This window comes from Tachypleus tridentatus, unplaced genomic scaffold (assembly GCF_004210375.1).
Source record: "Tachypleus tridentatus isolate NWPU-2018 unplaced genomic scaffold, ASM421037v1 Hic_cluster_2, whole genome shotgun sequence".
NCBI lineage: Eukaryota > Metazoa > Arthropoda > Merostomata > Xiphosura > Limulidae > Tachypleus > Tachypleus tridentatus.
In genome coordinates this window covers 55,647,091-55,661,177 of record NW_027467782.1, presented here as the reverse complement: position 1 = coordinate 55,661,177, position 14,087 = coordinate 55,647,091, and the positions used below count along the sequence as shown (strand labels likewise).

The following is a 14,087-nucleotide window of genomic DNA, read 5'->3' as shown; positions in this document are numbered from 1 at the left end:
CACGTATAGATTATTTTAAGAATGTAAACGTGATTTATTCTGAGTTTGATCTGATATACGGAATACTCGAATGAGTAAATTGTAGAGGGCGCTTAAAGAAACAGTTTGTTTGTAGTTTGTTTTTGAATTTCGCACAAAGCTACTCGAGGGTTATCTGCGCTAGCCGTCCCTAATTTAGCAGTGTAAGACTAGAGGGAAGGCAGCTAGTCCTCATCACCCACCGCCAACTCTTGGGCTACTCTTTTACCAACGAATAGTGGGATTGACCGTCACATTATAACGCCCCCACGGCTGAAAGGGCGAGCATGTTTGGTGCGACCCGGATTGGAACCCGCGACCCTCGGATTACGAGTCAAACGCCTTAACACACCTGGCCATGCCGGGCTTTAAAGCAACAAACATGTACGCGGAGATACAAAAATATTAGGTTTATTATGGGATACGTGGATTCTATAATGAAACTGAAAGTCTATCCCTTGAAACTGAACAAATAACAAAGATGGGGTCTGAACGAAGTTCATTATAAAGTCCACTTTTGGAACAAATAAATAATTCAACATATTAGAAATCGTATGAGTTTTGAAAAATGATAAATTAATAAAACAGGTCAAGGTTAAAAGTGATATCTACGATAATCCAGTATGACGTATTTAATCAAATATATTTTCACTGGACAGGCGGTTAGGAACTCGACTCGTAATCTGAGAGTCGCGAGTTCGAATCCCCGTCACACCAAACATGTTCGCCCTTTCAACCGTGGGATCGTTATAATGTAACGGTCAAACCCCACTATTCATTAAAGGAATAGCCAAAAATTGGCGGTGAGTGGTGATGATTGGCTGCCTTCCCTCTAGTCTTACACTGCTAAGTTCGGGACGGATAGCGCAGATAACTCGTGTAGTTTTGCACGAAATTAAAAACAAACAAACAAACTTTTATATTAATTATTACATCATCTGATGGAGATGAAATGAACAACCTCCTCTATGCTGACATTCTGTGGAAACATCTGCCCTCAGTGGAACTAATGTAAATTATACGTTCTCTAGCAGCTGTCTTTGAAACTCACGTCCTCTGGTGGAATGATAAAGAACTATTCGTTCTCAGTATCACTCTAAGGAACTGGCACCCACGAAATCGCAAATTTCCCCTTTCCCAGAGTGTGGTACAACCCCCTCCATTTACGGGGGCTCTTTTGAGGGAAAGTAGGGCTGATGTTGATGAATTACTACCAAGGTTGGTTTTAGGCCGTGACGTCAGAAGCAAGGTCCATCAAAACCGCACGTTTTGGTATGATAACAAAATATATACGTGTTAAGGCTTAGTTCACTGAGTAAATAGTCAATCAAAGCAAAACATGCCTTTATTTGGAAAACGAGTCTCGCACGTGATTTTTTGTAGTTCTTTTTATAAGAGTTGTTTCACATAATTAACATGAAAAACATCCAACAACTTTCTCGTTAGAATAATAAATACAACAAACAACATACTGTATAAATTTGTTTTATCTTTTTTAACAAATATTTAAAACTGTAATGTAATCTTATCTTCTACTTGAACAGTATCCCACCTTGTACTTGGACAGTTTCTTACCTTGTACTTGCACAGTGTCTTACCTTCTACTTGAACAGTATCTTACCTTCTACTTGGACAGAATCTTACCTTGTACTTGGACAGTTTCTTACCTTGTAGTTGCACAGTGTCTTACCTTCTACTTGAACAGTATCTTACCTTCTACTTGGACAGTGTCTTACCTTTTACTTGGACACTTTCTTACCTTCTACTGAGACAGTTTCTTACCTTCTACTTGAACAGTATCTTACCTTCTACTTGGACAGTATCTTACCTTTTACTTGGACACTTTTTTACCTTCTACTTAGACAGTATCTTACCTTTACTTGGACACTTTCTTACCTTCTACTTGAACAGTATCTTACCTTTTACTTGGACACTTTCTTACCTTTTACTTGAACAGTATCCTACCTTCTACTTGGACAGTATCTTACCTTCTACTTAGACAGTATCTTACCTTCTACTTGGACAGTATCTTACCTTCTACTTGAACAGTATCTTACCTTCTACTTGGACAGTGTCTTACCTTCTACTTGAACAGTATCTTACCTTCTACTTGGACAGTGTCTTACCTTTTACTTGGACACTTTCTTACCTTCTACTTAGACAGTTTCTTACCTTTTACTTGGACACTTTCTTACCTTCTACTTGGACAGTGTCTTACCTTTTACTTGGACACTTTCTTACCTTCTACTTGAACAGTATCTTACCTTCTACTTGCAAATAAAACTTTTTATGTTGAACTGGTTGAAAGTCAGCACTCGTGACGCATGCGTACAAACCAGAATCTTCCTGTCGAATGTGACGTATGGTTAAACACCAGGTTTGATTCCCGTTTCTCTGAACGCTTATTCGGCGGTCACGTGTGATCACTTCATCTTGTAGGGACAAGAGTTTTTCTTCACCCTCGTTTATCCACGCCACCTAGTGTTAAATTCATAAACCATTACTTCAAACCTTCGCAAGATGAAAAAGTAACATTCTCAAAGAAAAGAGTGAACTTCTGTAAGTTTCAGTTTGTTTGAAACATGCATAGCTTCAGGTTTTGACGTGTTACTAAAGAAAATGACCAAACCAAAGTATGTCCTCATCGCTTGACCAATGACAAGCAGTGACCCCGATTTTCTGTGGCTCAGTTTATAAAATTCTGTCAGACATCTTGTACTAACAAAATCTCAGATATTGTCAAAAATTATTGGGAATTTCAGTGAAATTGTTTTTATTTTATTGTAACTTGTACCTTAGTGAAACATAAGGCCCTGGCATGGCCAGGTGGGTTAAGGCGTGCGACTCGTAATCTGAAGGTCGCAGGTTCGCATCCCCGTCGCACCAAACATGCTCGCTCTTTCAGCCGTGGGGGCGTTATAATGTGACGGTCAATCCCACTATTCGTTGGTAAAAGAGTAGCCCAAGAGTTGGTGGTGGGCGGTGATGACCAGCTGCCTTCGCTCTAGACTTACACTGCTAAATTAGGGACGGCTAGCACAGATAGCCCTCGAGTAGCTTTGCGCGAAATTCAAAAACCAAAAACAAACAGTAAAACATAAATAAAATCAAAACTTAACAGATTTGTTTCTCTTACTTCGTTAACTAAACAATTAATAAAGATATTCCTGTTTTGTCTTGGTATTCCGAAATGATAAATACGTGTCACTATTTATGGGATAACAGATTTATGTCTGTACAAGTGTTCTACGTTTCACTGTTACGGATGAACACTTGTACATTCAATCTACAAACAGATCCAATCAAATAATTGGGTTTATGATTAATGATACTAGCTCCCTCTGGTTTAAAATGTAATTAAACCGATACAAACATAATTGTGGTTCTGGTATTTCATGGTTTTGTTTTGTGCGTTTCTTCGATATTCAAAATATACCATAATAATCAAACGACAGAATTTCAACCATGTTGACGTTGTCCATATACTAATTAAAACGAGGTATGTTTCAGTACTTATTTTTTATGACAAGTTTAAATAGTTGAGGGGTGGGAGGTAGTTCTTGGTAGAAGAATAATTATTGACCAGCGTGGTAAGTTGGTTTCAAGAATAAGCGTTTTGTGTATACAAAATCAAACGTTTATAAACAAAATAGTTCGTCTCTGATATGGCCACTTAATTATATACCCCAAGTAATACTGGAATTTCAACATTAAACAGCTATGTTGTAAACGTGACACTAGAAGCTGACATACCAGACAAATGTTGCTAAAATGTGACATACAAAACACCTGATGCTAAAAGGTAACATACCAAAAACATGATGCTAGGTGAAATACCAAATATATGTTGCTAAAATGTGACATACTAAAGACGTGATACTAGAAGGTGACATACAAAAACTTTGTCTTGTTTCTACAACGTAATAAACTCTGATATCTGACACTCATTATGAACATTTGTCCTGGACGACACATTATGAATATTTGACATGGACGACACATTATGGACATTTGACATGGACGACACATTATGAACATTTGTCCTGGACGACACATTATGAATATTTGACATGGACGACACATTATGGACATTTGACATGGACGACACATTATCGACGACACATTATGTACATTTGACGACACATTATCGACGACACATTATGGACATTTGACGACACATTATGAACGACACAATATGAACGACACATTATGAACGACACATTATGGACGACATATTATGAACGACACATTATGGACGACACATTATGAACGACACATTATGGACGACATATTATGAACGACACATTATGGACGACATATTATGAACGACACATTATAGACGACATATTATGAACGACACATTATGAACGACACATTATGGACGACACATTAGATACTCTTGAGCTTATTACAAACACTTCTCTGTCGGACACTTACGTAGCTTGGTTTGTGTGTTTTAGAACAAAGCCACATTGGCTATCTGCTCTGTCCACCACGGAGAATCAAACCTTGATTTTAAGAGGTGTATGTCCATACCTTTACCACTAATCGACCACGAGACAAGTCGCGTCGCCGATAAGAACTGACAGAAATGAAAACTTTGATCCTCAACTGACCACGACAAGGTTTTGCAACTTACTATGAGATCTGTGATTCGACACGCGTTGCCGCTGGACGCATTGTGCACTTTCAACTGACACGGCTACCTGACTGTCTCCCCTTTGAGCACTAGTTCACCATCAAGAACAGATATACCTGAACCATAAGAGGTCTCTGATCCGTTCGTTATATTCCCTTATTTGTAAAGTGTTGAGTCTTCCAACTGATTTCCAAATAAAGACGTGCTAGTTTTCATATCTCGGTTCACCTATAGAAAAACTATTAAAATATACCTAATTCACACGTTTTAACACCAACGTATCACAGAGCCCGGGGGGTAAACCAACGAAACAAAAATCCGAAATTTAGGGATAAAAACAACAAGAACATTTGTTATGTCAGTTTAACATGTTCATTCTTTGTAGTAGGTCCAGATAACATTAAGGTTCAAACCTCAACACAAAAACAGAACATAATACTCACAGCGTGCGTACAAATTAATATTGACAAAGGTAAATTATTTATATGAAATGTCTGGTGTGTAAATTACGCACTAACGCCGATGACAATACAAAGACTAACTTGTATTGGAGCATTTGTTTACAAGGACTTCGTATTGGGCTTTGAGTGTTGGTATATACACACAACTCAGTACAAACATGATACGTTCTGTCCCCTCGGTCCTTTATAATTTGTGTTTTATTTTCTTTGTCGTGTAAGTAAAATTGATTCACATATTCTGCTAAAATATACTGCAATCGAATACAACTTTCTAATCTAAATAAAGTAGACCATTATCCTGCTGACAGGAATCAGACTAGTAAAGAACTGAAGCCTTCCCTGAGAAACAGACGTCAAACACGTAACTTTAATGCTATGTTTTTGAACACGGAAAGCTGGCGAAGCATTGTAACCTCAAAAATCAATTGATAAATAATAACAAATAGGCGCAATAGTTTATTAAGAAACAATGGCTTATAAACACAATAATGATTTATGAAACAATGAGCTCTTAGTGCATTACCGAATTAATAAACAATGGGTTATTAGCGCATTACCGAATTATGAAACAATGAGTTCTTAGCGCATTACCGAATTAGTAAACAATGAGTTATTAGCGCATTACCGAATTATGAAACAATGAGTTATTAGCGCATTACCGAATTATGAAACAATGAGTTATTAGCGCATTACCGAATTATGAAACAATGGGTTATTAGCGCATTACCAAAGTATGAAACAATGAGTTATTAGCGCATTACCGAATTAATAAACAATGAGTTCTTAGCGCATTACCGAATCAATAAACAATGGGTTATTAGCGCATTACCGAATTATAAAACAATGGGTTATTAGCGCATTACCGAATTAATAAACAATGAGTTCTTAGCGCATTACCGAATCAATAAACAATGGGTTATTAGCGCATTACCGAATTATAAAACAATGGGTTATTAGCGCATTACCGAATTATGAAACAATGGGTTATTAGCGCATTATCGAATCATGAAACAATGAGTTCTTAGCGCATTACCGAATTGATAAACAATGAGTTATTAGCGCATTATCGAATTAATAAACAATGAGTTATTAGCGCATTATCGAATCATGAAACAATGAGTTCTTAGCGCATTACCGAATTGATAAACAATGGGTTATTAGCGCATTACCGAATTAATAAACAATGAGTTCTTAGCGCATTACCGAATTATGAAACAATGAGTTATTAGCGCATTACCGAATTATGAAACAATGAGTTATTAGCGCATTACCGAATTATGAAACAATGGGTTATTAGCGCAATACCGAAGTATGAAACAATGAGTTATTAGCGCATTACCGAATTAATAAACAATGAGTTCTTAGCGCATTACCGAATCAATAAACAATGGGTTATTAGCGCATTACCGAATTATAAAACAATGGGTTATTAGCGCATTACCGAATTATGAAACAATGGGTTATTAGCGCATTACCGAATTATGAAACAATGAGTTCTTAGCGCATTAACAAATTAATAAACAATGGGTTATTAGCGCATTACCGAATTAATAAACAATGAGTTATTAGCGCATTACCGAATCATGAAACAATGAGTTCTTAGCGCATTACCGAATTGATAAACAATGGGTTATTAGCGCATTACCGAATTAATAAACAATGAGTTCTTAGCGCATTACCGAATTATGAAACAATGAGTTATTAGCGCATTACCGAATTATGAAACAATGAGTTATTAGCGCATTACCGAAGTATGAAACAATGAGTTATTAGCGCATTACCGAATTAATAAACAATGAGTTCTTAGCGCATTACCGAATCAATAAACAATGGGTTATTAGCGCATTACCGAATTATAAAACAATGGGTTATTAGCGCATTACCGAATTATGAAACAATGGGTTATTAGCGCATTACCGAATTATGAAACAATGAGTTCTTAGCGCATTAACAAATTAATAAACAATGGATTATTAGCGCATTACCGAATTAATAAACAATGAGTTATTAGCGCATTACCGAATTAATAAACAATGAGTTCTTAGCGCATTACCGAATGAATAAACAATGGGTTATAAGCGCATTACCGAATTATGAAACAATGAGTTCTTAGCGCATTACCGAATTAATAAACAATGAGTTATTAGCGCATTACAGAATTAAGAAACAATGATTTATAAGCACAATAATGAATTAAGAGCATCTCCATTACATAAGTTTTATTTCAAACCCATATAGAATGAACTAATTGAGATCTGATTACAATTTAACCAGACTTTTAGTCACGAATATTTGACTTATTGGTTGTGACTTATTACAACCTTAGGTGGTTACTCACAAAACTGACTGTACTTTACTGTACAGTACTGTACTGACTGTACTTCTACCAAAGATTTTAAAACCTTTAATTTCAACAATACTCTGCGACTCGACGTACATTGTGTGTACGTCTTATCTTGTCCATAGGTATTCAACAGTGTTGTTCCACCAATAAAGTGTAGTGACCGTATTATTGTTTATTCTATCTTTACGACGACAATAGCAGAATATTTTATCCAGTTTGGACTTCTCCAATGTTGTTGTTCAAACTACAACACACGATGACTATTGTATGGTTAACAATAATTACGAAGAAGACGTAAACAAAAACTTGTCGAAATGTTTGTTGTAAATGTCTTATTGTGCTAAATGTGTAAAAGTATTTTTGTCTTTATTGCTTGAAAGTGTTTTAGTCTCACGATGTGTCATCAAATGTGCTTTGTTTGTACGTCTCAAATACTATCTTTAAACAAACCCAGGTAGCACACAATGAACACCTGCGATATATATATATATATACATATATGCTATCAGTACTTACCAAAACATTGTAGGTAAAGCCCACCTCACAATGAAGAGTCACGTGGTCTCCAACCGACTGTGTCAAGTACAGCGTACTGTTTGTTACAGGTGGCGTTTTGGTGTGACCTGAAAATACAAATAAACCAGTTCAAAATTTGAAACCATAGCAACAGTTTCTAGTGAAATAACAATCCGTAGACCAGTTATTTCCAGTTGTCGTTGTTTGTCTAGAATTTAATAGCAATGAAGACTTAAGGTGAAACTGAATAAAAACCGGAAAGACGAATAACAGCATTTACAGAAACTAATTTTTAACAACCAGTTCTTACTGCAGGTTAGAGTGAGTTCAGTAGCGATGACAAACAAACACGAAGACAGAAACAAATTGTATCAAAAATAAAAACAGTGACTTGTAGGATTGATTTGGTTTGTTCTGAATTTCGCGCAAAGCTATACGAGAGCTATCTGCGCTAGCCGTCCCTAATTTACCAGTGTAAGCTTAGAGGGAAGTCAGCTAGTCATCATCACCCACCGCCAACTCTTGGGTTACTCTTTTACCAACGAATTGTGGGATTGACCCTCACATTATAACTTCTCTAGGGCTAAAAGGGCGAGCATGTTTGGTGTGACGGGGATTCGAGCCCGCGACCCTTGGATTACGAGTTGAGTGCTTTAACCACCTGGCCATGCCGGGCCACCAAGAAATAAATACTTCTTGCAATTAAAACAAAGGGGAATCCTCAATAGCTGTGGCACTTGAAATTATTTTAAGCAGGATTAGAGTAAATTAATCTATGATACATTTTGGTCCTTTTAGGCTGTGTTTTTGTGCACCAACAACATCAAGCGTGGGGCGAGCATTATCCCATGATGTTATTACTGATTAAGATCTCTACGAACCTACCCTCAAAGTGAAATACTTTTAATCAGAGTTAGAATAAATTAATCTGTAAGATCTTGGGTGTGGTCAAACATATCAATTGAAAAGGTTTGGCCTTCTGAGTCAAAACCAATAATTAGATCTCAAATCGGTCAAGAGATAAGGGAACTATGAACTAATGTTTATACTTTAAAATAGAGTTTTTAGTTCTAACTCCAAATGTAGGATAAATCTAATGGTTTAGGCACGTGATGTGAGACAATACCCGAAGTCCAGGTGCCTGTCACTATGTTTTACTGACAATAAATGGTAAATGACATTATCATTGTGTGTCAAAACCGGACCGGATACTAATTAAACAAATCTAAAATGTCCAAGATAACTGTGTCCATATGGCTTGATTCGCAATCCGAGGGTCGTGGGTTTGAGTCCCCGTCCCACCGAATATGTTCTTCCTCTTGACTGTGGAGGCATTATAATATAACGGTCATCTCTTGGTAAAAGGGTAGCCCAAGAGTTGGCGGTAGGTGTTGATAACTAGCTGCCTTCCCTCTTGCCTTTCACTATTCACTTATGTACGGCTAGCGTAGATTGCCTCAGTGTAGCTTTGGAAATGCAAGAATTGATAGTTTGTAGTTAACAGTAACCTGCAGAGAGAAGAGATACAGTTAGTAACAACAGTAACTAGAGGTCTGAAAAAACAACGACGTCACACAACAGTGATAACTAGAGGTCTGAAAAACAACGACATCACACAACAGTGATAACTAGAGGTCTGAAAAACAACGACGTCACACAACAGTGATAACTAGAGGTATGAGAAACAACGACATCACACAACAGTGATAACTAGAGGTATGAGAAACAACGACATCACACAACAGTGATAACTAGAGGTATGAGAAACAACGACATCACATAACAGTGATAACTAGAGGTATGAGAAACAACGACATCACATAACAGTGATAACTAGAGGTCTGAAAACAACGACATCACATAACAGTGATAACTAGAGGTATGAGAAACAACGACATCACACAACAGTGATAACTAGAGGTATGAGAAACAACGACATCACATAACAGTGATAACTAGAGGTATGAGAAACAACGACATCACATAACAGTGATAACTAGAGGTATGAGAAACAACGACATCACATAACAGTGGTAACTAGAGGTATGAGAAACAACGACGTCACACAACAATGGTAACTAGAGGTATGAGAAACAACGAAATCACATAACAGTGGTAACTAGAGGTATGAGAAACAACGACGTCACACAACAATAGTAACTAGAGGTATGAGAAACAACGACATCACACAACAGTGATAACTAGAGGTATGAGAAACAACGACATCACATAACAGTGATAACTAGAGGTATGAGAAACAACGACATCACATAACAGTGGTAACTAGAGGTATGAGAAACAACGACATCACATAACAGTGATAACTAGAGGTATGAGAAACAACGACATCACATAACAGTGATAACTAGAGGTATGAGAAACAACGACATCACATAACAGTGGTAACTAGAGGTATGAGAAACAACGACATCACATAACAGTGATAACTAGAGGTATGAGAAACAACGACATCACATAACAGTGGTAACTAGAGGTATGAGAAACAACGACGTCACACAACAATGGTAATTAGAGGTATGAGAAACAACGACATCACATAACAGTGATAACTAGAGGTATGAGAAACAACGACATCACACAACAGTGGTAACTAGAGGTCTGAGAAACAACGACATCACACAACAGTGGTAACTAGAGGTACGAGAAACAATGACATCACACAACAGTGATAACTAGAGGTATGAGAAACAACGACATCACACAACAGTGGTAACTAGAGGTATGAGAAACAACGACGTCACACACACAGTGATAACTAGAGGTATGAGAAACAACGACGTCACACAACAGTGATAACTAGAGGTATGAAAACAACGACATCACATGACAGTCATAACTAGAGGTATGAGAAACAACGACATCACATAACAGTGGTAACTAGAGGTATGAGAAACAACGACATCACATAACAGTGATAACTAGAGGTATGAGAAACAACGACATCACATAACAGTGGTAACTAGGGGTATGAGAAACAACGACATCACACAACAGTGATAACTAGAGGTATGAGAAACAACGACGTCACACAACAGTGGTAACTAGAGGTATGAGAAACAACGACGTCACACAACAGTGATAACTAGAGGTATGAGAAACAATGACATCACACAACAGTTATAACTAGAGGTATGAGAAACAACGACATCACACAACAGTGGTAACTAGAGGTCTGAAAAACAACGACGTCACACAACAATGGTAATTAGAGGTATGAGAAACAACGACATCACATAACAGTGATAACTAGAGGTATGAGAAACAATGACATCACACAACAGTGATAACTAGAGGTCTGAAAACAACGACGTCACACAACAATGGTAACTAGAGGTATGAGAAACAACGACGTCACACAACAGTGATAACTAGAGGTATGAAAACAACGACATCACATAACAGTGATAACTAGAGGTATAAGAAACAACGACATCACACAACAGTGATAACTAGAGGTATGAGAAACAACGACATCACATAACAGTGATAACTAGAGGTCTGAGAAACAACGACATAACACAACAGTGATAACTAGGTGTCTGAGAAACAATGACATCACACAACAGTGGTAACTACAGGTATGAGAAACAACGACATCACATAACAGTGATAACTAGAGGTCTGAAAATCAATGATCTCACATAACAATGGTTAAGAGACGTTACAGGTAAATGACCTCTCACAACAGTTGTAAATTGAAGTTTGAAGGAAAATTATCTTTTCAAAAGTGATTAGAATTTGTTTCCAAAGTCTGGTCGTCTTGGAAGCTAACAATGTTTGAGTTATCCAGATAACCAATATAACATCTACTTAGGAATACGGATAGAAACAAGTAATAAGTGTTGTATATTCTAGATAATCAGTCTTCTAAAAGGGAATCCTTTGGATTTCTTTGTTAACTGTAATCCCAGAAGAAGAGAGCGCATCTTGTAACAGAATTACAAAACTCGGGATCTTATAGGATGCACCAGTTCTCGTGCATACCACAGACAATATCTTCCCTTACCTTCAGCCGGCAACACTTTCACCAGTAGTTGAATAAAGGATGTTGCTCGAAATAACTTGTAACATGACACAACAGTGGCGTAGGTAGGGAGGCAAGGACATCTGTCCCCGAGCGCAGCATCGTGGGTGGAGGGCGCCGAATTGATGTTACATAATTAGGTAAATTATGTAAAAAGGGGGCGCGAAAACGCACTTTGTCCCCGGGCACTGAAAACCCTAGCTACGCCTCTGTGACACAAACCAATCACGAACTCATAACGTGGATGAATGTTTTACATACATTTGTGATGCACTTCTACTTACTTCTGCTGGTCTGGTATTATTGTTATTTATGCACGTACATTATGCAATGTACGGAATACCATTGTTTAATGTATAACAATATCCAAGATGAGTGCAGGTTACAGACACATAACTCGTACAGTCCAATTGGTGAATTACGTGTGACGTAATAGCATACATACAAAGTTATAACACAGGTCTGCACTGGTTTTATTGTCCTGATCTTCCTGCATGTGTTACAGTAATCCCTGTTTGCTGAATCTAAAATTACATCAATTATTCTCCATCACGTACAGACTTTTCAAAACACGTCACATGTGTTTTTACATAAGCGAATCAATCTCATTGAAATCGGGTCACTTTTTGTTATACTTAAACTGCTAACAACAACTGGCTGTAGATTTCTCAAGACCAGTTTGTTTGTTTTGAATTTTGCACTAAGCTACTCGAGGGCTATCTGCGCTAGCCGTCCCTAATTTAGCAGTGTAAGACTAGAGGGAAGGCAGCTAGTCATCGTCACCCACCGCCAACTCTTGGGCTACTCCTTTACCAACGAATAGTGGGATTGACCATCATATTATAACGATCCCACGGCCAAAAGGGCGAGCATGTTTGGCGCGACGGGGATGCGCACTCGCGACCCTCAGATAACGAGTCGTACGCCTCAACACGCGTGGCCGTGCCGGGCCTTTCCCAGGACCAATCGTGACGTCAGAGTGTTATAAATCGTTCTAAAATTTAAGCACAATAACAAAAATTTTTACTGTCGTGATCAGAATAATAATATGATCCAGGAAAGAGTTGTTATTTCTTCCCAAGTTTGTGAAAAATTCTTACGTAATAGAAAAAAAAAACACTAATATATATATATTTTTGAAATCTACGTAGCTTACTCATGGGATATCCGTTATTAAGACAAAACCAGCTTTTATGGAGTTTACACTCGAAGGCCTATATTATCAACAATAGTAGACGAGTGAGTGCAAATGTGTTTGATGTTGTTGGTGGTCTGAATGGTTTAACATTTTTTGCTGAATTTTAACTTCATTGGAAACAAACAATCATCGAATATTCATTACTTCAGTTTTCATTTTGTGCCATGTGCATTTTTTATAAAATTGTGAGTCAGTTTCACTTGTCTCCTCAATAAATCATGGTTGACATTAATACATCGGAATATTTAAACGAAGGAACCCCTCACTCAGAATAAACCCCGGCACGGCCAGGTGGGTTAAGGCGTTCGCCCCTCGTAATCCGAGGGTCGCAGGTTCGAATCTCCGTCGCACCAAACATGGTCGCCCTTTCAGCCGTAGGGGCGTTATTAAGTGACTGTCAATCCCACTATTCGTTGGTAAAAGAGTAGCCCAAAAGTTGGCGGTGAGTGGTGGTAACTAGCTGCCTTCCCTCTCATCTTACACTGCTAAATTAGCGAGGGCTAGCGCAGATAGTGTTGCGCGAAATTCAATAACAAAGAAACCAAACACTCAGAATTATAGTAAACTTAAAAGTGTTTATCAAATGTGAATGTCAGAACTTCATAATACCTTCAAAATCAAAGGTCAGAAGAGACAATTCTAAAGTTATCTTGTTATACATTGATAATTGTATATAGAAGCACTTGACATAAACATACACCTAATTATCAACACCTAAATTAACAACAGGTGATTTATAAATACGATAACTAACATACTACACGATCAGACAGAACACTGGTTTTCCTTCAAGCAGTTGTTTTATTAAAACTCACACGCTAAACTAATAAGTTTTTCAGAAAACGATATCAGAACAATTATCATAT

General features: G+C 37.5%; 1 protein-coding gene across 1 annotated transcript in view; it reads right to left on the bottom strand.

Moving 5' to 3' along the window:
- LOC143242333 (lachesin-like) overlaps positions 1–13,882 on the bottom strand; it is a 76,888-nt gene extending 63,006 nt beyond the window's left edge. Inside the window, exons 1-3 of the mRNA XM_076485693.1 lie at positions 13,831–13,882; positions 7,979–8,085; positions 2,283–2,496 (exon numbers count right to left, since the gene is read on the bottom strand). Coding sequence (XP_076341808.1) covers positions 2,283–2,496; positions 7,979–8,085; positions 13,831–13,882 — 373 coding nt within the window. The remainder of the gene's footprint in view (positions 1–2,282; positions 2,497–7,978; positions 8,086–13,830) is intronic.
- Positions 13,883–14,087: the final 205 nt, after the last annotated feature.